The sequence below is a fragment of the Cyprinus carpio genome, chromosome B25, assembly GCF_018340385.1.
Source record: "Cyprinus carpio isolate SPL01 chromosome B25, ASM1834038v1, whole genome shotgun sequence".
Taxonomy (NCBI): domain Eukaryota; kingdom Metazoa; phylum Chordata; class Actinopteri; order Cypriniformes; family Cyprinidae; genus Cyprinus; species Cyprinus carpio.
The window spans coordinates 15,355,606-15,383,089 of record NC_056621.1 but is presented as its reverse complement, the minus strand read 5'-3'; the positions used below and the strand labels follow the sequence as shown (position 1 = coordinate 15,383,089).

The following is a 27,484-nucleotide window of genomic DNA, read 5'->3' as shown; positions in this document are numbered from 1 at the left end:
AGGGAGGCAGGGGTATTTGTAATCATTGTAAAAACAAACTATAACACATGCAATGTTTCCAAGATATATAATGATATTAATGTGATATTATTATAATGAGATCTTCATATAGCTAACAAAAAGGAGAGAAAAAACTACCACCGGCAGCTGAAAATAAATACATACTGTGCATTATATTTTAGACAATAAAACTGAATAAGAGAATGAAACAGAAGTGACTGAATAGCATGTTGCTGCAGTTGTAAAACATGAAGCAATGGCGTCCTCCAGTGTTCATTGACCGAGGCACTCGGATTTGCAGCTGATCGTTTATTATTCTCAAAGTTCTTCCGGGTACAAGTGCAGACAGAGACGCGTCTGCAGCTGCTCTCTCTTAATTCATAACTACTTTAGTTTTTAATCATGCACCACCAACCTGTGCTGAAAAACAGACGGACTCTACTGGAGCGAGCGGAGAAGTTTATCTCCGATATATATTTCACAGACTGCAATCTTAGAGGAAGGTAAACCAGTGCATTTTTATGTACGTTACATCGTTTCCTTTCATGCATACTATTAATTAATTATTCATGTTCATGCAAATTTACTGGTTCAACTTATACATTTTACTCTACATATCGTTAAATAATTATTATTTAGTAGTTATTTCTTGTAAACTATTCCTTGAAGGTTAATAAAAGACCTTTGACCTTGTTTACTGTAGTTGATGGTTTGTTATGAGCAGTGATTTAAACACTCTCATTCCCTGCAGACTGTTTGGAGACACTCATCCGCTTGAATCCATCTCTGTGTTCCTGTCGGAGAAGCGTATTCCTTATTCAGATGCAGTCCAACAAAGCTTCCAGCCTTGTAAAGTTGGTGACGCATTCGGGCCCACGTAAGATGCGTCAAAGGTTTACTGTCTAACAAACTGTATATAGTAGTTTATTGCCTGTGAATGTTTCACAGATGGTGGACATGCTGGTTCAAGGTGGTCTTGAAGATCCCCGAGGCCTGGAGAGGGAAGGAGGTGCACCTGAGATGGGAGAGCGATGGAGAGGGAATGGTGTGGCGGGATCAACAGCCAGTCCAGGTCAGGAGACCAAGGCCCACATCAGAATCTCATGCATGAGTTGCAGAAGGTTTACGAGTGCATTCAATGTGAATTATTTTTCAGGGTTTGACCAAAGAAGGTGAGAAGACCAGTTATGTTCTGACCGAGTGCTTGAAGGACAGTGAACCTCGAGGGTATGTGGAAATCTAATAGAATAGCTTGAATTTAAATGCATTTGGTTCAAGCCTCATGTTTTAATCTGAATTTTCAGCATTACCCTGTACGTGGAACTTGCATGTAATGGACTTTTTGGAGCCGGACAAGGTTGCATGATCGCCGCCCCCGACCCAAACGGGAAGTTCACTCTCCAGAAGGCCGAGCTTGTTGTTTTCAATCGAGACGTCAGAGAGCTTCTCACTGACTTTGAGATGCTTGTGGATATTGTCAAGGTATTGTCACACTTTGATGCTAATGTTGGCTGGGAATCAAAAATGTATGCACTGAATACATGTTCCTGGTCTGTGTTACACTGCATTTGGACAGATGCTAGGAGAAGGAGAGCAGCGTGGATTCCAGGCCTTGTTTACAGCCAATGAGATGGTGAATCTATGCGATCCAGCCGATCCCAGTTCATTTGCTGCTGCTCGGAGTCTAGCCCATAAGTTTTTTGCCCAGAAAAATGGGGAGAGTCAACACGTGGTGCATGCCATGGGTCACTGCCACATTGACTCAGGTAATATTTAATAAATGTTAGCTCACTTCACTATTTAGGACACGAAAAGTAGTTTTATGTTTCATTTATACAGCTGTTGGCATGCTAAAATATACAATAGCCTTAAATTTATTTTTAATCTTTTTGAAGAGTGTATGTATGTGTATGTCCACAAAAATATTAATCAGTATATTAGACTGATTTCTGAAAGAAATGGCTGCTGAAAATCCAGCTTTGCCATCACAGGAATAAATTAAATTTTAAAATATATCAAAAAAACAAAAAAACAATTGCTTTAAATTGTAATAATTTCCATTTTATATATATATATATATATATATATAATGTGTGTGTGTGTGTGTGTGTGTAATATGTATATATATGTATGTGTGTGTATATATATATATATATATATATATATATATATATATATATATATATATATATATATATATATATATATATATACACACATGTGTATGTATGTATGAATATATATTTGTAAAATAAGTGCAGCCTTGGTAAGTGTAAGAGAATTACTAACTCCCAAAAAATTTCAATTACGAATATTAGATGATGTTGGATGTTTTCAATCCCCTCCTCAGCTTGGTTGTGGCCATATGAAGAGACCATCAGGAAGTGTGCTCGCAGCTGGGTCACTGTTATCAGACTGATGGAGAAGAACCCAGAGTTTGTCTTTACATGCTCACAAGTAGGTTTCTGACTATGCTTACAGATTTTCTTTATTTTTAGGCACAGTGAGAAAGAACCCACTTCACCGTGGGCGTCAGCCAATGGAAAATGCTTAATAAACCGTACTAAATATTGTGTTTAAGGGATCGAACGTATACCCCCCCCCCCCCCCCCAAATGAAAATGACGATTTTGTCATTAATCACTTACCCCCATGTCATTCCAAACCTGTAAAAGCTTTGCTCATCTTCGGAACACAATTTAAGATATTTTGGATGAAAACCGGCAGGACTGTGACTGTCCCATTGACTGCCAAATAAATAACAGTGTCAAGGTCCAGAAAAGTTTGAAAAGCATCGTCAGAATAATCCATCTGCCATCAGTGGTTCAACCGTAACGTAATGAAGTGACAGGAACACTTTTTATATAGTAACAACTTTATTCAACAATTCCTTTGTCAACAGTCTCCTCTGTCTCTCTCCATATCACCGTATGCTCTTCTGTGTCATCCGTGCCACAAGGATGTGCTGTTTCTACGTGTATTTAGCTTTGCTTTGAAAGAAAGCAGTGCATCTTTGTGCTGCAAAAAGTATTCTCGTTGCTTCATAATTTTAGGTTGAATCACTGATGGCAGATGGAGTATTCTGACGATGCTTTTCATACTTTCCTGGACCTTGACACTGTTATTTATTTGGCAGTCTATGGGACAGTCACAAGCCTCCCGGTTTTCATCCAAAATATCTTAAACTGTGTTCCAAAGACGAACAAAGCTTTTACGGGTTTGGAACGACATGGGGGTGAGTGATCAATGACAAAATTTTCATTTTGGGGTGGAGTATCCCTTTAATTCACATGTAAAAAGGTTGTTGTTTTTTTAGATTAGAGTACAAAACAACAGACATTAATGAAATGCTCTCATCAAAAGCATACGTGTATGTTCAGGCACAGCAGTTTCAGTGGGTGAAGAGCTGGTACCCGAGCCTGTTCTCAGAGATCAAGCAATTTGTGCAGAAAGGCCAGTTTATTCCAGTCGGAGGCACGTGGGTGGAAATGGTAGGATGAAAATATTTGTGCATTTTTCTTCACCTCATTCTGTTCAGAACAAGTTAAAATATCTTTCAAATTTCTTTGTATCAGGATGGCAACTTGCCTTCTGGGGAATCTATGGTCAGACAGTTTCTACACGGACAGAACTTCTTCAAGGTTGAATTTGGACGTTATTGTAAAGAGGTGAGGTACCTCTATTTGTCCAAAAAAAAAAAAAAAAAACATTCACTTCCTATGACTTAATACAGTTCAAATAATTTCTCTATTTCGTTATCAGTGTTGATGCAGGCGCATGCAGTAACTCATGGGCACGGTTCCAGGTCTTGACCTCTTTTTAAAATAAATCTGCAGTTTAATAGGAAAAAAAAAACAGATTGCGAAAGAAAAACAGTGCACATCTTTTCTCTGCCAAGGCTGAGGAGGTCTTGAGAACCTGAAAGGAGGCCACATGAAGCTTTATATCTGTCAGACACAACCCACAGATGGGCCTTGAGAAGAGATAATGAAACAAAACCATTTTTGATTACTTTAAGATTACGTTTGACTAATATATTACATTGATCATCTTGAACTGTATGGATATAAAAAATAGAAAGAGAAAGAAAATATATTCCATTCTTTCTTACCAACAACATGAAGTGCATTAAAATTACATTGTCAGGTTTCCCCTACATTGGGTTGAAAGACTAATACTTAATTAAATTATAAAAATGTTATAAATAAATTAAAGATTTAAGGTTGTTTACCTTCATCTCATGTGAGAATTATCTCACATGACATGCAAATGAGTTGTTAATTTATTGAAATATGAACTTAAAATCTCAGGAAGTATTTCATGTAAATTTATTAGATTAATAATTTTAACAAGAAAACAGAAGCTTTCTAAAGACAAAGCTATACATCATTTAATTATACGGGTGTAATTATAACCCACCTGACTAGTGGCCAGCGTGTGCAATTCCACAAAAACTGAAAGATTTTCAAAACTTATAAAAATAATAATTAAGGAGAATTAAAAAATAATGAATAATTTATTGCCACGGTGTGAATAAAATGTAATCAGTAATAGTAGCTGTAATCTGATGAGTTTTTTTAAAATGTAATCTAATTTAATCTGATTAAGTATAATGTGATCTGATTATGTGTATAATCAGATTAAGTAATACATACACAGATTCTACAGATTCATGTATTATGCTAGTCACTGTTCTAAAACACAGTCAAACACACACCCTCTTCCTCTGTTAAATGACTGTCTACTGTATCTCACACAGTTCTGGCTGCCAGACACGTTTGGTTACTCAGCACAGCTGCCTCAAATCATGAAAGGATGTGGGATTTCTCGTTTTCTGACTCAAAAGCTGAGTTGGAACCTTGTATAAACACATTCCCGGTATGTACCGACCACATCTGTACATGTAATAACCTCTCGTTTTGATGTTTAAAACCACATAAATCTTTCCTCTTTTCACCAGCATAGCACATTCTTTTGGGAAGGTATTGACGGGTCGCTGGTTCTCACTCACTTTCCTCCGGGTAACTCCTATGGGATGAATGGAAAAGTGGAAGATGTAAGTGTGTCATCGTGTGATGTATCATTTGAGAGCTTACTTAAATGAGCGCCCATATCATTTCTCTTTTCTTTGGCCCAACACAGCTGATTAATACGGTGAAGAACAATAAAGACAAGGGACGAGCCAATCACAGTGCGGTTTTGTTTGGTTTCGGAGACGGGGGTGGTGGCCCCCACACAGCTAATGCTGGACCGTCTACAACGTGTTCAGGACACTGATTGTCTGCCAAAGTCAGTTTACCTTTTCCGCCCTGTCTGAGGGTGTAACACAAAAAACACTAATTTCCTGTTGTGTAAAACCAAATAGTATGATAAACTAACAATAAAATGCACTTAGCCTGTAACACAATTGCATGACGTCAGTGATGAATGATTACCAGAATAAGTGGTCTTTTTTTAGTAATGATTTTGAGATGATCGTGATTGTGTCTTCAAGGGTCCAGATGTCAAGTCCTGATGGTCCTGTTCTCTCAGCTGGAATCGGACTCATCCCTCCTCTGTACGTGGGTTGGCGAGCTCTTCCTTGAGCTACATAATGGCACTTACACAACCCAAGCAAAGGTGTGTTTCCCTCTCTCAAAACCCAATAGTGCTCTTCCAAATTGATAAAATAAGTGAAATTGCACCTGCATTGATTTTCATTGTTCAGTGCATGATTTGATAATAATATCAAATTTGATAACAATTAATTTTTTCACATGACCATTTTCCCTTTCTCTGACATAACAGGCTTTTTTGGTTACTATACCTTTAAGAGTGTTTAAATGACCTCATTTATGATTGGCTAACCTCCTCTTGAAATTGTAGTTCACAACATTATTCATCGGGGTTGGGTTTCCCAAAAGCATCATGAACCTAATTTCATTGTAACAACCATTGCCATCTATGGTCTCTACGATCCACTTAAGTCATAATGATTTTGAGAAACCCAGCCCAGATATATAAAGGGAGTGATTATTTATGAATATGCCTAGTGTTCCAATATAAACACTATGTCAATGTCTGAATGATCGTGCCTCCATTTAATTCTTTTTCTGTAGATAAAATTGGGAAACCGCCAGTGTGAAGCTTTGCTTCATGACATTGAGGTGTCTAGCTGTCTGGCCTTGTGTAAAAGAGATGGTTTCAAATACCCAGCATGCAAACTTCAAGAGCTGTGGAGGCAAGTGCTAATGCATCAAAGATCCTGCTCATAATAACATAGCTGAGATCTCAAGTGTCTCTCTGTTGTTTTTTAGATTGCTTCTACTCAATCAGTTTCATGACGTGATTCCTGGCAGCTGTATTGAGATGGTTGTTGAGGATGCTTTACAGTACTATGACGGTAAATCATCTGCCTTAACTATTGTCTGTATATTTTCTTTTAACCATTGATTTTTAGATTTTTGAGTAGTTGTGTTGTTGTATTAATAGTTTAAGATCCAGTTATTGTATTACTTGCCGGTATGTTGCTCCAAGCTTTTCATTATTTTCATTCTTTAGTTGTAAATAAAGGATGTTCTTTTCCATACAAATCAAAGTGAATGGGGACTGGTCTGTGTCTAGCTTTAAATATAGGGGAGGGGCAGGGGGATCAGTCTCAAAAAATACCAAGAAGGAGTCCATACAATTCATGCCTTGTATTCCAGGTCTTCTGATATCATTTTAATGGCTTTGTGTGGGCAGTGTATTGAAATTTAAGTCATTAAAAGTATTACGCTTCAGGAATCGAAATAACACTTCTGCATACTCAAATTTGAGACTCATGAGAACCAGTGGTGCTTGGTTTTGCTGACAGCAAAACAAGTGTAATGTATCCCCATATGGCATATTTGAGAGCTATAGTGGAAGAATAAGAATTTAAATTATTAACTGTTCATCTCACAGTACTAGCAGATTTCTCTGTGCATAAAATTTTAAAATACACATGCCCTCAAATGAGGCAGAGTTTTTTTTTTTTTTTTTTTATCCAATAAGATGATGGTTAAACTAAATAAAATAATACTAAAATGGAAACATTTACTGAATAAATTCTTTGATGTGAAAAAAAAACTTGTACTAAAAGCATAGTTCAACCAAAAATTATAATTCTGTAATTAATTACTCATCCTCATGTCGTTCCAAACCCGTGAAACCTTCATTCATCTTTGGAATACAAAATAAGATATTTTTGATGAAATCCGAAAGCGTTTTCTGACCCTGTATAGAACCACCATTGAACCACTGAAGTCCTATGGACTATTTTAACTATGTCCTTGCTACTTTTTCTTGGCCTTGTGTCAGTTGCATTGCTGTCTATGCAGGGTCAGAAAAACTTAAAAAATTTGATTTCATCAAAAAATATCTTAATTGTGTGTCCAAAGAATGAACAAAGGTCTTTACAATTTTGGAACAAACATGACAGCAAGTAAATTAAGAACAGGATTTTCATTTTGGGGGTAAACTATCCCCTTTAATTTGCCTCAATCAAACAGATTACCTCCCCTTAATGTCGTTTATGTCCCTCTAGACTAAACGCGGGTCGGGTTTAAGCTTTTTATTACGCGAGTGGTTTTGTTTTTTGGGGAGCATATGGGCCAAAACTGATGTGCATATTAGGATCTATTGCAATGCACACAATAAGACAGTACATAATAAGACAATCATGGTACAAGGCACTATTTGTATATTTTATGAGAAATAGAAAGTTCTTAAAGATGTCAAGCGAAAGTAAAAGGGGACCATTTTTTTTAAGCTCGTTTGACTTACAGTTATTTAATTCTAACGTTCCTTTTTCTTTGAACAGCTGTATGGTCGGTTTTTTGGGTTTTGTGATCTGAAACCCAGAGAGACCCAGCCAGCAGCGTATACTTTTTGTTTGGACCATCTGACACGCACGACCTTTTGCTATAAAAATTCTTTGTGAAATGTCTAGTCATGGATTGTTCAAAATCCACCGTCAACTTAAACACGGTCCAGTCACTTTTCCCCCCTCCACTTAAGGACAAACGTGTCCTTGTTCTATATCATAATGTGTCTCAGAAGTGATGTCTGATTATTCTAAAGTGCATGCCGCATGAATGTCTATTTTGTATTTTTGTATTGAGCTAACACACGAATCTCAGAAACCTTGGAGCTTGTATGACTCCGACCCATATGTTTCTGTAGGATTATCTGCTTTTTAATCCACAAATTCTGTCATATTACTTCCCATCATGTCCATTCAAACCTGTTTGACTTTTTTTCTTCTACTGCGCACAATGATGTTTTTTTTTTTTTTTTTCAACAGTGGAAGTTCAATGGTGTCCAGTAGGTTTGGACCCCATTGACTTAATTGAGAACAAAAACTGTTTTAACTCACTAATCTATCTATTAATCATCTGTGTGTGTGTGTGTTTTTTATCTCGAAAAAATAGTCCACATCATTTGTTGTGACAATATATTCACAAAAAAATTTCCTCTCACTTCATATTTTCTTGTCTTCCCTTCAAGGAGACATTTCCTTGGATGAACTGGGGTATGTTATCGTAAAATACACAGTTGAGTGTGCAGAGTGTTGTGATGTCAGACACTTCCTACTCCTGGGTAACAGACGTGAGTATTATTGTTGTGACACGCATGCGAGGCGATGAGCTGGTGCCATGACAGTGACGTGTGCTGGCCGTGGTTGCATCACCACTTTCTTTGGCCACAACAAAATTGCTGTGAATAAGATTGAACATATGTGAGGGGGAAGGTTGTGACTTAGCATGACTTTAAGACCTTATATGACTATCTATGGTTTAGTTCTAATTGCAGTGTGCAGTGCATGGACAGATATGTTTACTTGAACCACGGTGCCCTATACATGTGCATGAGTGTTCATTGACAGCACTGGGTTTGTCACACAAATGTGTAATCACAGCCAAAATTTGTGTATTTTTGTGGCAGTATGTCAGTGGTGATGGACTTGCTAAATCATATTGAGAAACTGCTAAACAAAGAAGTAGTCTGGGCTTTTTTGAGGGAAGTTACAAAGTTATTTTAACTTCTGTTGAGTAAACGTGAAATTGATTTACCAAAAATTTCTTCTTGCATGTTGCATTAACACTCACACGCGTGATTCATAATTTCACAAAAAAGTAAAAAAATTAAAAAAAAATCAACTTTTGCATCCATAACTTTTATTAATTCAGGCAATGCCCAACACCCCGGATTTAAATCAGTCCTGGCATTTTTGTCTCCACTCTAGAAATCCATCAACATTATGAAAAAACAAATGCAATTTCATGTTGACTTTAATGTCCCTAACGTTCAATTGATGACTAAATAAGTTAAACCAGGTTGTGATCACTAATTGAATATTACAACTAATACAATTCTGCATTAAAAACACAGTTGAGACGATTCAACATAGCTACTGTTACTTATGAGGTTAATTCTAACCTTCAGGTTTCTAGCAACCAATTAATAATGGCCTCTATGCTAGGACTGCTTCGGATCATTACAATGGTTTTGGTGTCTTTTGAGAAAAAGGTTAAGTGTTAAACACACCACAATTAAATAAAGATGTGGTCACATGTATCAGAATGTTACGTTTATAGAAAGATCAAATGAAGTCCATTTTACTAGGAATCAGTGCACATGAGGAAATTTTATTTGAGACCCCAAAAGACCTTCATGCAAGATTTCACAAAACCGGTTAAAGTTGGTCAATAGATTTTAAAACCAAAATAAACGCACATGACCATCAGAAACTGCTTGGTTTTTTTGAAAGGGACTGTGCTTCAAAGATCTGTTGACCAAGTAGTCAAGGGACTTTCTTGCCCCCACAACTTTTACTATAAGACAGAGCACCTTATTTTTGTCATGCAAATTTGCTGTGAATTTTGTGTAGGAGCTGTGCTTCATACATTGCAAACACTAATGACCAATAGACCTTTTTTCCGATGCAAAAAATCTTTTGGTTAAGGCGACTCGGACCAAAAAGTGTTTTTTTTCTTTTTGCATGAAGATAAGAACTCCTTTTCATTTCCGTGCAAACAAGTCTTGTCTAACCCGCATCCTATTATTATCGCTTGTTAGATCAACAGTGAATTTTATTAACACAGATTGATAACAACAACAAGTACAAGAGTTTTTATTTAAGAAAAAATATTTGAGCAAGAGAACTCTGGACACGCCTGCCATGGAACTGACTTCCTTGCCATATATACTGAATTGTCAACTACCGTCTCAAAATGATTCATCAACCCAAGCAGTCTCAAATAGGCCTCGTCTAGCTGAATCCTATACTGCTTTGCTCTCTTTTGAAGCTATACAAATGAATGTGAATTATAAATCAATGTTTAGATTCACCATTGTGAAGATGGAACCATCACAGAGTGTACATGGCCATAAGAGTACAATGTAAATCCTAACGGCACTAAAAATCCAATCAGAATTAACCATCATTAATTGTAGGGAAGTGTCAGGCACATAGCAGCTTGGCATAAGTCATCTCTTCAGTATAGGAAGCTGGTGTGTTTGAAATCCAGCTTACATGTGTGATTGTATTTAAATATGATCTGTAAATTTATGACAGCTGTATTCCCACATTTATTTTATTGTATTCTTGCATTGAGCTGATAGTTGCATTCATATTTAACCGTTGCTACTGTGACAAATCTGGCATGATCAGATGTTGGCGGAAGGTGAGGGGCAAACAAGTCCCAGCCAAAGAATGTAACAATTTTCTTTCTATGAACGCATCGATTCACCTTCAGAAACACCGTGGAATCGTGTGTTGGCGCTTACTTTTATGATGGATGGATCAGTATTTTTTGGACTTCTCACAATTCTTGAGTTTTTGTAATATAACATTTGTTTTAATTTACAGTTTTTAGTTTACATATAAACTCAGATTGCATTCAAGATCTGAAATGAAGAGGACAGTTATATGACTACACTAGGATGGCTTGAGGGTGTGGTTATCTCATGAGAGTTAATTTTCATTTTTTGGGTGAACTCTTTGCCTTTAAGTGGTGCTTTTTGTGCTCTTCCTTACACTATCCGACAGTATTTTTCTAGTCCGAAATTCTGAATGGTGTGGGCACACACGCTTTTTGAAAGTTTACCATATTGACGTGGACAAAGAATTGGAACCTGATTACGGAGAACTGAAATTCAAAGATTCTACATAAACTTGCCCGTGTTCTGTTCTGTTCACATAGATCTAACAATTAGAAGAACAAAAAAGAGGAAAACCCTCAGGGTGACAATGCTGGCTGAGGAAAGAGCGTAACAAAACATATCCATGATCGTTAACTCTAACATCCTGATGACATCTAGCGCATATTACAAGCACTCGCAGTCGCTCCAAACATCATTCACGTTTTCTGTCCTTGCATCTCACAGACCATAGTCGCTGAGAACGCAATATGGTTGCATGCAATATTTAGATCAAAAATGTTCAAGGAACTCTGAGCTATTTGAGGTCTGGTTCTTCTTCAACCCACCTTCCGATTTCTACTAATCATCCACCAGGACTCAAAAAAACCTTGATGCCACGGAGAGGAGAGTAAAAATATGTCGTTTTCATTACAGTATGTAACTTCACCGCATTTGTATAACCCACCATTGACATTCAAACCTGGTGGCTTTGTGGAAGCAGGAACAAAGCATTACAATGAATCTGCTGCAGGGTGGGCCTTCCCTTTGATGTCACGCCGGCATGTGACATCTCTCTGCGCTGGGGTGCCAAGCAGATGTGGGTGGGGGAAAACACGCAGCTTTCAATGCCCGAGGCCCAACGAGGTACGTTCTGGGTGCAGGCGTGGATATGTGGCGGACGGAGATTGGGTGGTTATGATGTCCCCACCCTGTATTTTACTAGTGTGGCTGTTGGACCGATTAGAGTAATGAAAGGTATTGTGCAGAGCGCCGCAGCTCTCCGTTCCCAATGAACACGCCACAGAAATGGCCTATTGTTCCCCAGCTTGCGTGTAGTTCTGACCTTTGGACGCTTCGTTGCGCTAGCAATCATGCAGAACCGAAACGCCCAGGCAATAATAATGTCCCTGGATGCTTCAGGCGTTCCCAGAACCTGCATAAACACTCGAGTGAATTAGCTTGATGAAAGGAAGACCCTCAGTTCCTGACTTTCAGCATCCACCTTTCACTGGCCTGTCTTTTCACAAGATGCTGAACGATGTGTCGTCAGCGGTTTGGATTTGAGTTGAACTCCACAGGAAGGTTGATTTCCTGGGGGTTGAGTTACTAGATGTTAGAGCTAAAATGGCCAAAATAATGAATGAACATTAATCTAAGTGTCGTTGGCAAGGATCATAATGCTATATTGATTGACTTTTGGTCTATATTAGAAGCTCGTACACGAGCCGTGCAAGTTTTGGGGAGTATGCCTGCTTTCAATGATTGTCTCCATGCTGATTTTATGTTCATTCTTTTTTGCGTTTACAGCTGGTAAAACGTCTTCTGCTGAAGATAAATTGACCGGATAACTTTGTGTGTGGGGTTTAAAGCTAGTTAGAATGTTGCTGTAAAATCTTGCAGATAGACTCTTTGCCCCCCTCCTCAGATGGAAACTGAATAATCAAAGGCAACAGAATAAGTGGATTTTGATTTATTCTGCTTGTGATCTCTGCTGCGCCTGCATATATTTGTGATGAACACTGTGACAAAATCTATGATAATTTTCGCTACATGCATGCTTTTTTTTTTATTTTGTTGTGTTGCTATTGATAAAAGTTCTTTACTGTGCTTTTTGCATGGTGAATCTCGTGTTGGTGCCTATTTTCTTTTTTCTGTTCTAGTCACTGCCATTAACTATTTTTCCTCTAAAGTTAGCATTCTTATGATCTTCCACAGTATGTTTATAATGTATACTAGTTTCATTCTTCCGTATTATCAATCTCACTATAATAGTTCTCCTACCCTGTATTATCTGCTCGCTCACTCTTCACCGGGTATTCCTATAATTGTAATATCCGTTGTGTATAACCCACCTACTACAATGTTTATATTATACTAATGGAGGAAAATACCCATTGTCTACATGAAAGGCCCCCACCACGGAACGTATGTCACTCCTTCATGCTGCGACTACGCTTAGTTCTATCAACACTAACTACCATTTTTGCAACGCACCATGAAGCTAATATCTGATCATATACTAATAAATTCCCGCGAACGATATTTAATCTATTTGTGTCACAGATAACATAATTAATATTTTCAAACTTTTTGTCTGCCAACACATAAACAAAAGACCACAATGTTGAAACATTTAAATAAAATGGATACCCCTTAAATACAGCAGGAAACAAGAAACACACATAGTGAAAGTCCGACAGGTTCAGGAGTTTAGTCTCCAAAGCATCTGATGACTCAGATCATGATTATGTCAGAAATGAAGTGATTACAATCACAAAAACTCAGAGATAATTCATATTTAAACTCTAAAATAATCAACAAGTCTCCAAAAGCTGCTTCTTTTCAACTCTTAGTTTGTATTCTAGTAGAATAAGACTACAAAAACTACAAATTAACAATAAAGTATGGTATATAAACAATAAAATCTAAAGCTATTATGAGAGCAATTAGTGCATAAATGGTTAAGGGGTGGGATGATTAGTAAAAGGGAGGCAGGGGTATTTGTCAATCATATGTAAAAACAACTCTAACAACATGCAATGTTTCCAAGCTATATATGATATTTAAGAAGATATTATTATAATGAGATCTTCATTAGCTAACAAAAAGAGAGAAAAAACTTCACACTGGAAAGCTTGGAAAATAAATCATACTGTGCCATTATATTATAGACAATAAAAAATGAATAAGAGAAGAAACAGACAAGTGACTGAATAGCTGTTGTTGCAGTTGAATAAACACATGAAGCAATGGCGTTCCCCAGTGTTCATCGACCGAGGCACTCATCGGATTTGCAGCTGATCCTCGTTATTCTTCTCCCCAAAGTTCTTCCGGGTACAAGTGCAGACAGAGACGCCGTCTGCAGTCTGCTCTCTCTTGAATTCATACACTGTAACTTTAGTTTTTTAATCATGCACCAGCGCAACTCCGTTGCTGAAAACACAGACGGACTCTCACTGAGCGAGCGAGAAGTTGTATTCCTCCGATATATATTTTCACAGACTGCAATCTTTAGAGGAAGGTCAACCAGTGCATGTTTTATGTAACGTTACATCGTGTTCCTTTCGGCATACTATTAATTATTAATTCATTCTTCTTCATCAATGCCCCAATTTACTTGTTCAACTTATCCCTTTTTACTCTACATATCGTTAAATAATTATTATTTCGTGGGTTTGCACTTTTTTTCCTGTCAAACTATTTCGTGAAAGTTTAATAACGAGACCTTTTGCCCGTCCCTTGTTTAACTGGTTTGTTTGAGCCACGCGCCGGTTTTGTTATGACCCGCAGTGATTTAAACACTCTTGTATTATTTCCCTGCAAGTACTCTTTTGTTTGACACTCTTCTTTATCTGCCGTTTATTTTTGTTTGAATCCATCCTCTGTTGTTCCTTCGGCAGGCAGCGCGTATTCCTTATTCAGCATGCAAGTCCAACAAAGCTTCCTTAGATTCCTGTGTATTTAAGTTTCTTGGGACGTGAGCATTCGGGCCCTCGTAAAGTTTGCCGTCAAAGGTTAACTGTCCTAACAACGGTACACTGTATACTTAGTATTTATGGGCTGCCGTGTGAATGTTTTCACAGATGGTGGACATGCTGGTTCAAGGTGGTCGCTTGAAGACTCCCCGAGGCCTGGAGAGGGAAGGAGGTGCACCTAGATTGGGATGGGGAGAGCATGGAGAGAAGTGGCCTTTTTCCTCTCTTGTGGCGGATCAACAGCCAGTCCAGGTCAGGAGAGACAAGGCCCACATCAGAATCTCCCTTGCATGAGTTGCAGAAGGTGTACGAGTGCATTCAATGTGAATTATTTTTCAGGGTTGACCAAAGAAGGTGAGAAGACCAGTTATGTGTTGATGACCGAGTGCTTGAAGGACAGTGAACCTCGAGGGTATGTGGAAATCTAATAGAATAGCTTGAATTTATATGCATTTGGTTCAAGCCTCATGTTTTAATCTGAATTTCCAGCATACCCTGTACGTGGAACTTTGCATGTAATGGACTTGTTGGAGCCGGACAAGGTTGCATGATCGCCGCCCCCGACCCACGGATTTCACTCTCCAGAAGGCCGAGCTTGTTGTTTTCAATCGAGACGTCAGAGAGCTTCTCACTGACTTTGAGATGCTTGTGGATATTGTCAAGGTATTGTCACACTTGGATGCTAATATTGGCTGGGAATCAAAAATGTATGCACTGAATACATGTTCCTGGTCTGTGTTACACTGCGTTTGGACAGATGCTAGTGAGAAGGAGAGCAGCCGTGGATTCCAGGCCTTGTTTACAGCCAATGAGATGGTGAATCTATGCGATCCAGCCGATCCCAGTTCATTTGCTGCTGCGCGGAGTCTAGCCCATAAGTTTTTTGCCCAGAAAAATGGGGAGAGTCAACACGTGGTGCATGCCATGGGTCACTGCCACACATTGACTCAGGTAATATTTAATAAATGTTAGCTCACTTCACTATTTAGGACACGAAAAGTGTTTTTATGTTTCATTTATACAGCTGTTGGCATGCTAAAAATATACAAAGCCTTGAATTTATTTTTAATCTTTTTGAAGAGTGTATGTATGTGTATGTCCACAAAAATATTAATCAGTATATTAGACTGATTTCTGAAAGAAATGGCTGCTGAAAATCCAGCTTTGCCCATCACAGGAATAAAATTAAATTTTAAAATATATAAAAAAAACAACAAAAAAAAAAATTTCTTTAAAATGTAATTATATTCCATTTTTTATATATATACTATATAATATATATGTGTGTTGGTGTGTGTGTGGTGTGTACTTGCAGTGTAGATGGCTTTGTTTTTTTTTAGATGGATGTCTTTAGACCTGTTGTATACATATATATATATATATACACACATGTGGTGTATGTATGTATGAATATATATATATTTGTAAAATAAGTGCAGCCTTGGTAAGTGTAAGATAATTTTTTTCAAAAACACTTAAGACTTATTAACTCCCAAAAAATTTCAATTACGAATATTAGATGATGTTGGATGTTTTCAATCCCCTCCTCAGCTTGGTTGTGGCCATATGAAGAGACCATCAGGAAGTGTGCTCGCAGCTGGGTCACTGTGATCAGACTGATGGAGAAGAACCCAGAGTTTGTCTTTACATGCTCACAAGTAGGTTTCTGACTATGCTTACAGATTTTCTTTATTTTTAGGCACAGTGAGAAAGAACCCACTTCACCGTGGGCGTCAGCCAATGGAAAATGCTTAATAAACTTACTAAATATTGTGTTTAAGGGATACTCCTCCCCCCCCCCAAAATGAAAATGACGATTTTGTCATTGATCACTTACCCCCATGTCATTCCAAACCTGTAAAAGCTTTGCTCATCTTCGGAACACAATTTAAGATATTTTGGATGAAAACCGGGAGACCTGTGACTGTCCCATTGACTGCCAAGTAAATAACAGTGTCAAGGTCCAGAAAAGTATGAAAAGCATCGTAAGAATAGTCCATCTGCCATCAGTGATTCAACCGTAATGTAATGAAGTGACAGGAACACTTTTTATAAGCGAAGAAAACAAAAGTAACAACTTTATTCAACAATTCCTTTGTCAACAGTCTCCTCTGTCTCTCTCCATATCACCGTATGCTCTTCTGTTTCATCCGTGCCAGAAGGTTGCGCTGTTTTTACGTGTATTTAGCTTTGCTTTGAAAGAAAGCAGCGCATCTTTGTGCTGCAAAAAGTACTTCTTGTCGCTTCATAATGTTACGTTTGAACCACTGATGGCAGATGGAGTATTCTGACGATGCTTTTCATACCTTTTATGGACCTTGACACTGTTATTTACTTGGCAGTCTATGAGACAGTCACAGGCCTCCGGTTTTCATCCAAAATATCTTAAACTGTGTTCCAAAGACGAACAAAGCTTTTACGGGCTTGGAACGACATGGGAATAAGTGATTAATGACAAAATTGTCATTTTGGGGTGGAGTATCCCATTAATTCACATGTAAAAAGTTTTTTTTTTTTTTTTTTTAGATTAGAGTACAAAACCAACAGACATGAATGAAAATGCTCTCATCAAAAGCATACGTGTATGTTCAGGCACAGCAGTTTCAGTGGGTGAAGAGCTGGTACCAGAGCCTGTTCTCAGAGATCAAGCAATTTGTGCAGAAAGGCCAGTTTATTCCAGTCGGAGGCACGTGGGTGGAAATGGTAGGATGAAAATATTTGTGCATTTTTCTTCACCTCATTCTGTTCAGAACAAGGTTAAAATATCTTTCAAATTTCCTTTGTATCACGGATGGCAACTTGCCTTCTGGGGAATCTATGGTCAGACAGTTTCTACACGGACAGAACTTCTTCAAGGTTGAATTTTGGACATTATTGTAAAGAGGTGAGGGTACCTCTATTTGTCAAAAAAAAAAAAAAGAAACATTCACTTCCTATGACTAATACAGTTCAAATAATTTCTCTATTTCGTTATCAGTGTTGATGCAGGCGCATGCAGTAACTCATGGGCACGGTTCCAGGTCTTGACCTCTTTTTAAAATAAATCTGCAGTTTTAATAGGAAAAAAAAAACAGATTGCGAAAGAAAAACAGTGCACATCTTTTCTCTGCCAAGGCTGAGGAGGTCTTGAGAACCTGAAAGGAGGCCACATGAAGCTTTATATCTGTCAGACACAACCCACAGATGGGCCTTGAGAAGAGATAATGAAACAAAACCATTTTTTGATTACTTTAAGATTACGTTTGACTAATATATTACATTGATCATCTTGAACTGTATGGATATAAAAAATAGAAAGAGAAAGAAAAATATATTCCATTCTTTCTTACCAACAACAATGAAGTGCATTAAACATTACATTGTCAGGTTTCCCCTACATTGGGTTGAAAGACTAATACTTAATTAAATTATAAAAATGTTATAAATAAATTAAAGATTTAAGGTTGTTTACCTTCATCTCATGTGAGAATTATCTCACATGACATGCAAATGAGTTGTTAATTTATTGAAATATGAACTTAAAATCTCAGGAAGTATTTCATGTAAATTTATTAGATTAATAATTTAACAAGAAAACAGAAGCTTTCTAAAGACAAAGCTATACATCATTAATTATACGGGTGTAATTATAACCACCTGACTAGTGGCCAGCGTGTGCAATTCCACAAAACTGAAAGATTTTCAAAACTTATAAAAATAATAATTAAGGAGAATTAAAAAATAATGAATAATTTATTGCCACGGTGTGAATAAAATGTAATCAGTAATAGTAGCTGTAATCTGATGAGTTTTTTAAAATGTAATCTAATTTAATCTGATTAAGTATAATGTGATCTGATTATGTGTATAATCAGATTAAGTAATACATACACAGATTCTACAGATTCATGTATTATGCTAGTCACTGTTCTAAAACACAGTCACACACACACCTCTTCCTCTATTAAATGACTGTCTACTGTATCTCACACAGTTCTGGCTGCCAGACACGTTTGGTTACTCAGCACAGCTGCCTCAAATCATGAAAGGATGTGGGATTTCTCGTTTTCTGACTCAAAAGCTGAGTTGGAACCTTGTAAACACATTCCCGGTATGTACCTACCACATCTGTACATGTAAAAACCTCTCGTTTTGATGTTTAAAACCACATAAATCTTTCCTCTTTTCACCAGCATAGCACATTCTTTTGGGAAGGTATTGACGGGTCGCTGGTTCTCACTCACTTTCCTCCGGGTAACTCCTATGGGATGAATGGAAAAGTGGAAGATGTAAGTGTGTCATCGTGTGATGTATCATTTGGAGAGCTTACTTAAATGAGCGCCCATATCATTTCTCTTTTCTTTGGCCCCAACACAGCTGATTAATACGGTGAAGAACAATAAAGACAAGGGACGAGCCAATCACAGTGCGGTTTTGTTTGGTTTCGGAGACGGGGGTGGTGGCCCCACACAGCTAATGCTGGACCGTCTACAACGTGTTCAGGACACTGATTGTCTGCCAAAGTCAGTTTCCTTTTCGCCCTGTCTGAGGGTGTAACACAAAAACACTAATTTCCTGTTGTGTAAACCAAATAGTATGATAAACTAACAATAAAATGCACTTAGCCTGTAACACAATTGCATGACGTCAGTGATGAATGATTACCAGAATAAGTGGTCTTTTTTTAGTATTGATTTTGAGATGATCGTGATTGTGTCTTCAAGGGTCCAGATGTCAAGTCCTGATGTCCTGTTCTCTCAGCTGGAATCGGACTCATCCCTCCTCTGTACGTGGGTTGGCGAGCTCTTCCTTGAGCTACATAATGGCACTTACACAACCCAAGCAAAGGTGTGTTTCCCTCTCTCAAAACCCAATAGTGCTCTTCCAAGAGTAATAAAATGAGTGAAATTGCAACTGCATTGATTTTCATTGTTCAGTGCATGATTTGATAATAATATCAAATTTGATAATTAATTTTTTCACATGACCATTTTCCCTTTCTCTGACATAACAGGCTTTTTTGGTTACTATACCTTTAAGAGTGTTTAAATGACCTCATTTATGACCAGTTTTGGGGGTAATGCATTACAAGTAACGCGAGTTACGTAATCAGATTACTTTTTTCAAGTAACTAGTAAAGTAACGCATTCCTTTTTAATTTACAAGAAAATATCTGAGTTACTTTTTCAAAAAAGTAATGCCAGTTACTTTGTATTCCCATTTTTTGACTGACAAGCCTCCCGTTCCCATATTGGGAGAAATGGAGGCGTTGTGTGCGCTGTGTGAACATGATGTTACTGTAGTTCTAGACTAAATGTGAATGTGCATTAATTCATCCCACTCACAAAAAAAACAAAAAACAAAACAGATTTAGTATTCATCAAAATTAATCAAAAACAGTGAAATGCAAACTCAGAATATGACGCAAACCTGCAATAACTAAATATATTAAATAACACAAATGATCTATTCCCATTTTTATTAACAGTGTCTTTGCTGCTGACCTTTAATGATCCAGTTCAACCATACTAATAATCAAAAATGACTTTAGATAAACTAACAAATTGTGCTTCATTGTTTTTTTTTTATTGCTGAAGAGTGTTGAAACTTCTTCTCCTGTGTTCTACTGTACAGACGTGAATTTATTGTTCCTCAGCCTGAGGTTTATGCATTACACTTTTTGGTGTGAAAGGGCTTTTACATTTGCTATAATTAGAACTTCTTATATTAAAAAACAATCAAGCCCTGCTCATATTTAAAAAGTAACGTGAAAGTAACGCAAAAGTAATGTAACATTACTTTCCATAAAAAGTAACTAAGTAACGTATTTAGTTACTTTTTTAGGGAGTAATGCAATATTGTAAGGCATTACTTTTAAAAGTAACTTTCCCCAACACTGATACCTTTAAGAGTGTTTAATTTTGATATTGTAGTTCACAACATTATTCATCGGGGTTGGGTTTCCCAAAAGCATCATGAACCTAATTTCATTGTAACAACCATTGCCATCTATGGTCTCTACGATCCCCTTAAGTCATAATGATTTTGAGAAACCCAGCCCAGATATATAAAGGGAGTGATTATTTATGAATATGCCCAGTGTTCCAATATAAAACACTGTCAATGTCTGAATGATCGTGCCTCCATTTAATTCTTTTTCTGTAGATAAAATTGGGAAACCGCCAGTGTGAAGCTTTGCTTCATGACATTGAGGTGTCTAGCTGTCTGGCCTTGTGTAAAAGAGATGGTTTCAAATACCCAGCATGCAAACTTCAAGAGCTGTGGAGGCAAGTGCTAATGCATCAAAGATCCTGCTCATAATAACATAGCTGAGATCTCAAGTGTCTCTCTGTTGTTTTTTAGATTGCTTCTACTCAATCAGTTTCATGACGTGATTCCTGGCAGCTGTATTGAGATGGTTGTTGAGGATGCTTTACAGTACTATGACGGTAAATCATCTGCCTTAACTATTGTCTGTATATTTTCTTTTAACCATTGATTTTAGAAAAATAAGTAGTAGTAGTATTAAATTCATAGTTTAAGATCCAGTTATTGTATTACTTGCCTTTATGTTGCTCCAAGCTTTTCATTATTTTCATTCTTTAGTTGTAAATAAAGGATGTTCTTTTCCATACAAATCAAAGTGAATGGGGACTGTCTGTGTCTAGCTTTAAATATAGGGGAGGGGGATCAGTCTCAAAAAATACCAAGAAGGAGTCCATACAATTCATGCCTTGTATTCCAGGTCTTCTGATATCATTTTAATGGCTTTGTGTGGGCAGTGTATTGAAATTTAAGTCATTGAAAGTATTACGCTTCAGGAATCGCAATAACACTTCTGCATACTCAAATTTGAGACTCGTGAGAACCAGTGGTGCTTGGTTTTGCTGACAGCAAAACAAGTCTAATGTACCCTTATATGGCATATTTGAGAGCTATAGTGGAAGAATAAGAATTTAAATTATGAAACTTTCATCTCATAGTACTAGCAGATTTCTCTGTGCATAAAATTTTAAAATACACATGCCCTCAAATGAGGCAGAGTTTTTTTTTTTTTTTTTTTTTTATCCAATAAGATGATGGTTAAACTAAATAAAATAATACTAAAATGGAAACATTTACTGAATAAATTCTTTGATGTGAAAAAAAAAACTTGTACTAAAAGCATAGTTCACCCAAAAATTATAATTCTGTAATTAATTACTCATCCTCATGTCGTTCCAAACCCGTGAAACCTTCATTCATCTTTGGAATACAAAATAAGATATTTTTGATGAAATCCGAAAGCTTTCTGACCCTGTATAGAACCACCATTGAACCACTGAAGTCCTATGGACTATTTTTAACTATGTCCTTGCTACTTTTCTTGGCCTTGTGTCAGTTGCATTGCTGTCTATGCAGGGTCAGAAAACTTAAAAAATTTGATTTCATCAAAAATATCTTAATTTGTGTTCCAAAGATGAACAAAGGTCTTACAAATTTGGAACAACATGACAGCAAGTAATTAAGAACAGGATTTTCATTTTTGGGTAAACTATCCCTTTAATTTGCCTCATCAAATCACCCAAATAACCAGCGGACCAATAATTATAGAATTTTGTCTACATGTTCTGAGGCGCAAGTAATTTATTATGCAGGAAAATTAGTGACAATGGCTTTCCCGGTTGCAACAACTTCCTGTTTTTATTATTGATACATTGCACCTATGCAGCTTTGGAAGGAAGCGTAACTAAAGTTGTATGGCTTGAAAAGACTTGGAATATAGTGCATATGGAAAACAGATGTGTAAACATTCTGCCTCTTATCCCATTCCTTCATGTTGGGTTTGGAATGACATGAGGATGAGTAAATGATAACGACAGACTGATAATATGCTTAAGGACCACAAAGTATGAAAAACCAAACATGAGTTGTATTGGATCTTGATTATTCATAAGAGGCCTTCACTTCCTGTGCCTGAACTTCATATTTTCAGAGATCCGCACCGCAGGATCAAGACTACTTTTTGCTGCTTGTGAATCACTGGGATCAGCTCCTGGGAAAGTTGCAGGATCCAACATAGCTGTGTTGAATACTTTACCTTGGGAAAGAACTGAAGTTATATCACTGCCAGCGGAGGACACTCAAACAAGATTAGGTACTTCCCACAGACAAAACATAAAATTGTTCAAATTACCTTATTTTCGGTCAACCTCAAAGATATCTCCTACTCGTATCTAACAATAGGGTAAGATTTCATTAAAGTAGAGAAAGGTTCTTTGAACCACATCCCCAATTATGGTCCCTAACTGTTTCCTGCAGCCTTGGTGAAAGTACCTAGCGTGGGAGTCGCTCAAGTCACGGAGACAGCAAAGCCTAAGGACTCTGTTTCTGTCACAATGATGGTACTTGATTCCCTTGGAAATATTCCATCATTCAATGTTTTTATTCAACCCACACATTTTCATCATTCTGTGGGTTCTCTGTGTGATACAGGTCGATGGGACTATTATTATGGAGAATGGTCTTTTGAAGGCCACCATAGACCAAACGGGTCGTTTGATGTCTCTGCTTTTGCTTCAAGCAGACAGGTGAGTCATAACATAGAACCTTCAAAGAAAGTGCAAAATCTTATAAGGCTGTTTATAATACTTACTGCAAGAAACTGTTATGCCTCCAGGGAAACCATTTCTGAGGGTTACCTCGGGAACCAGTTTGCATTGTTTGATGATGTGCCTCTGTATTGGGATGCCTGGGATGTGATGGACTACCACCTTCAGACAAGGTGAGCCTGTTTCTTGTCACTGCAGTGGGTGGGATCAGATTCTGATCCAGTATGAACCCAGCTTTGAACTCTGTATGAACCAAAATTAAAGTCATAATCTTGATGGCAATAACTCTACTTTCCTAGAAAGCCTGCAGTTGAGGTCATTGAGCCAGCCAAAGTGGTGAGATCAGGGGGACTTCAGGGCAGCATCTCCTTCTCGCTGAGAATTAGCGGAAAAAGCACTATTAAACAGGAGATTCTTCTGGATGCTTGCTGCCCCTATATCAAATTCAACACGCAGGTAGCAAAGATTGTTATCTTATGCTTGATATTTAATCAACCGATTTCTCAAGAAACTTGGTGAAGCATAATGGATATCTTGTTTCCAGGTGGACTGGGAAGAGTCACATAAGTTTCTGAAGGTGGAGTTCCCTGTGCAGGTGCGCAGCCCAAATGCTACTTATGAGATCCAGTTTGGACACCTGCAGAGGCCCACTCATAGAAACACATCCTGGGATTGGGCTCGCTTTGAGGTAGTGTGTACTTGGTTTAATCCTTTTTATGCAAATTTCACCCTCAATCCATGCAGTTCTTGTCAAGAGTCCACTTCGTAGTAGTAGTCAAGTTATAGTCTACTGTGACCTCATCATTGTGGGCGTGGTAAAGGGCACAACATCCCACCAAATATGCCCGTGTGGGCCCACTGCATGCAGAGAATTGAGTCACGTGGGTACCCTGCTGTGGGCCCCGATACCGGCATGAAATACAGGGCATGTGTGTGCCTGAGTGGCACAGCCCAAAGTAGGGGCTGAGTGACCAGAGTGGGCCCCCAATGGGGCAAATTGTGGACCCATAACATGCCCACAGTAGGGGCTTTCACACCGGAAAGAGTCCTATAGAACTACCGGTGATGTAAGTGTACGCTGATTGGCCAAACACATACAAAACACTGTCTACCCGGCTTTTTTAAAAAGCCATGTAAAAATATTTACTACACGAACATTGAAAACAGCGATAATCGTATTTGGCTACCTGTTGTCTGCAGCGTTGTGTTCTTTTCAAAGACTCGATGATATGTAACACTGCAAGTTGTCACAGAAGATTTAGTCAGATTTTCATGCCCTTTCAATCTCATAAATAGTGCATTTACATTCCATCTCCGTTATCACAAAACCCATGACACAACAAAAACAGCTCTGATTATGTTGTCCTCCATTCACTGGTTGTTGATGTTTGTTAATGCTGCGAATAAAGACATCGCTCTCGCCCGCTTCAAGGTTCCTGCAGCCGCTGCGAATGCAACCAGGAAAACAGCCCGAGGAGGAAATTGGTTCTCTGGTTCTTAGAACTATGTGGTGCGAAAGCTCCTAGTATGTCTACACTGTAAACTAGGTGTGGGCACAGTGGGGCAAGTGTGGGCATACTCTGGGCTGGGAAGGGAACATGGTGGCCACAAAAACGAGAAATGAGAGCCCTTTAAAAACATTTATTTATAAACAGGAAACCCTGTGGCAGGGTTGGGCAACTCTGACCCTCAAAGTCAACTACAGAGTTTATCTCCAACCCTAATGGAGTCTGCAGGACAGTGGACTCTGAGAGTTCCCAGCCTTCCTTCATGGTCTGTAAACTTGATGTTACTGTCACCAAAGTCCACGAGTACTTTGTTTGGGACACTTTTTGCCAAGTGTACATTTCAGTAACTGAATAAACACATTTTAAACCTTGATTCTTTGGTTCAAATTAGGCAAATTTTTTTTTTTTTTTTAGTTGGTCCAATGAATGCCCATGAACATTCTAGGCCAAAAACACCAGACAATGTAATCGCCAATAGGACAATTGTCTCTTTTAAAGGGGTCATATGATGCTTTTTTTAAAGATCATTATTTTCTGTATTTGGTGTAACAGAATATGTTGACATGCTTAAATGTTCAAAAAACACATTATTTTTCTAATACTGTACATTATTTTAGGTCTTCTATTCCCCGCCTCTCTCAAACGTGTCGTTTTCTACACAGTCCCTCCTTCTGGCAAGCGCAGACTGCTCTGATTGGCCAACTGACCCAGTGCATTGTGATTGGCCTAACATCGCAAGCACTCGTCGGAGATGTAACGCCCCTTTAAATAATCACGAGCTTCAACTTTCAAAATAAATGTAAAGACAGTTAATAATGTCTTCAGTTTTACCATCAGTACAAGCCCGAAAGGGGAACAGAGTCGTGTGACAGACACAGTGAAGAAGCTTCTATGTGTCTGCAGTACACAAGCCACGGACTGTTAAGACAGCTGACCCCACTGTGTGATCCTGTCTCTCTCTCACACACACACACAACGCACAAAACTCCGCATTTGAACAGTCAATAGCAAAAACTTTAATAACAACACTTCTTACAGTAGCTGATTCAAAAGCGCCAGATTGTCTAGCAAAGTCAGGATTACCTCCTCTCCTGGGTTCACGAAACGGTCATCCATAAAATGCGTTGCTGTTCTGTTGTAACTAATCTTAACGCTTCCTAAATGCATCTACTTTCGGAAGGCCAAATAAAGTGCTTTTGCTTTCACCTAGAAACACACAGCATCTCCCTGACATGACTGCTTCGACACTAACTGCGGTTACTGAAACCACGCCTTCTTTCTTTGCGTGAACATTTGGGTGGCATTACACAAATATTTCCACATAATAGATGTGGGGTCGTGTTAGAATGATTCGTTTTGGGGGGCATGGCAGAGTCTTTACTTTGATAAAAAATATCTCTTTGGATTTGAGACTTTAGTCTTTTCAACTTTACAGATCTTCTTCATTGAAATTGCATCATATGACCCCTTTAATTCAATTGACTGTGCTTCCCAACACCCTTGTGCTGAACACGGCAGTTTTTCCCATTGGTTTCTCAGCCATGTCTCCTCCTCATAACATCTGTGGTTTTATGTTTTTTTGTAAAACCTTACATAATGTGTGAACTTATGCTTTATTTAATAGGTGTGGGGTCACAAATGGGCTGATCTGTCTGAGCATGGCTTTGGCGTGGCTCTTCTTAATGACTCGAAATATGGCTACTCGATCCATGAAAACATCATGACCTTGTCCCTGTAAGCTACCCACACAGAATGAACAAACACAGCAGTATCTTTCTAACACAAGTACAGACAGCTCATTAAAATGTTGTTTTGGCTAATTTTTTTTCACAGATTGCGTGCGCCAAAAGCACCAGATGCCAATGCAGATATGGGTAGTCATAATTTTACCTATGCCTTGATGCCACACACAGGTTGGTATATCTTCCTGAATCTTAAAACTATTATAAACAATTTTCAGACAACCATGAATAAAACCAATTCATGTGAAGGCCTCTTCCAGGATGCTTCAGTTATCCAGTACGCCTACAACCTGAACTTCCCGCTCCACGTCTTTCATGGCGTCATTGCTGAACCCTGGAGTGCATTCTCTGTAAACTGTCCTGCGGTCATCCTGGAGACCATAAAACAGGTGCCCATTCATGAAATGTACTGTCTGTGACCTCTCCTAATGGATTTTGCCCACTGTGTTCAGCACAAACGGTTTCCTTTTTCTCACAGGCGGAAAGCAGAGAGAATGCCCTACTTATAAGGCTCTATGAATCACACGGAAGTAGCGTGACTACGACTTTGTCAACTTCCCTTCCCATACAAGAAGCATGGCAGTGAGTAAACAATCAATACTAACATTGTTGTATTGTTAAGAACATTATTCTCAAAGGTAATTGTCTTTACAGTTGTGATCTCCTGGAGCGTCCGGATTCCAGTATTCCAATGTCAAAGACATCCTCTGGAATATCCTTAACATTCAAACCCTTTCAGATCAGATCTCTTCTTAATTATACAGTGATCCATTTAATTGTATATCGGTTGTGATGGAACTTGAATCGCTTGTTTTCCCCAAGTAGCTGATGTCACTTTGGAAAACTGTGGTTTATGATATTCATACACATTTTCAATTAAGTCTCAATTAAGTTTTTTTTTTTCACACAAACTTTATTTTTATTAAAACAGTAAGATTTAAGTTGGATTTATTTTGTATTTATTTTGTATTTATATTGGGTTAATCTTTGTAAATTTTGTTGATTAAACCACTAGAAGTAAAAGATGATAATGCCCCAAGCAGG

At 38.0% G+C, this 27,484-nt stretch overlaps 1 protein-coding gene across 1 annotated transcript; it reads left to right on the top strand.

Annotated features, from left to right (window-relative positions):
- The first annotated feature begins 304 nt into the window (after positions 1-304).
- man2c1 (mannosidase, alpha, class 2C, member 1) lies at positions 305-27,358 on the top strand. The gene is made up of 26 exons (XM_042752834.1): positions 305-503; positions 752-877; positions 949-1,072; positions 1,157-1,227; positions 1,305-1,482; positions 1,577-1,766; positions 2,351-2,457; positions 3,380-3,490; positions 3,575-3,667; positions 18,594-18,710; positions 18,793-18,888; positions 18,977-19,122; positions 19,324-19,447; positions 20,765-20,886; positions 20,963-21,048; positions 22,575-22,736; positions 22,901-22,983; positions 23,075-23,169; positions 23,259-23,363; positions 23,490-23,646; positions 23,735-23,878; positions 26,323-26,432; positions 26,532-26,611; positions 26,690-26,829; positions 26,919-27,022; positions 27,095-27,358. Exons 1-26 carry the CDS (start codon positions 403-405, stop codon positions 27,231-27,233), a joined length of 3,111 nt encoding a protein of 1,036 aa, XP_042608768.1. The 5' UTR covers positions 305-402; the 3' UTR covers positions 27,234-27,358.
- Positions 27,359-27,484: the final 126 nt, after the last annotated feature.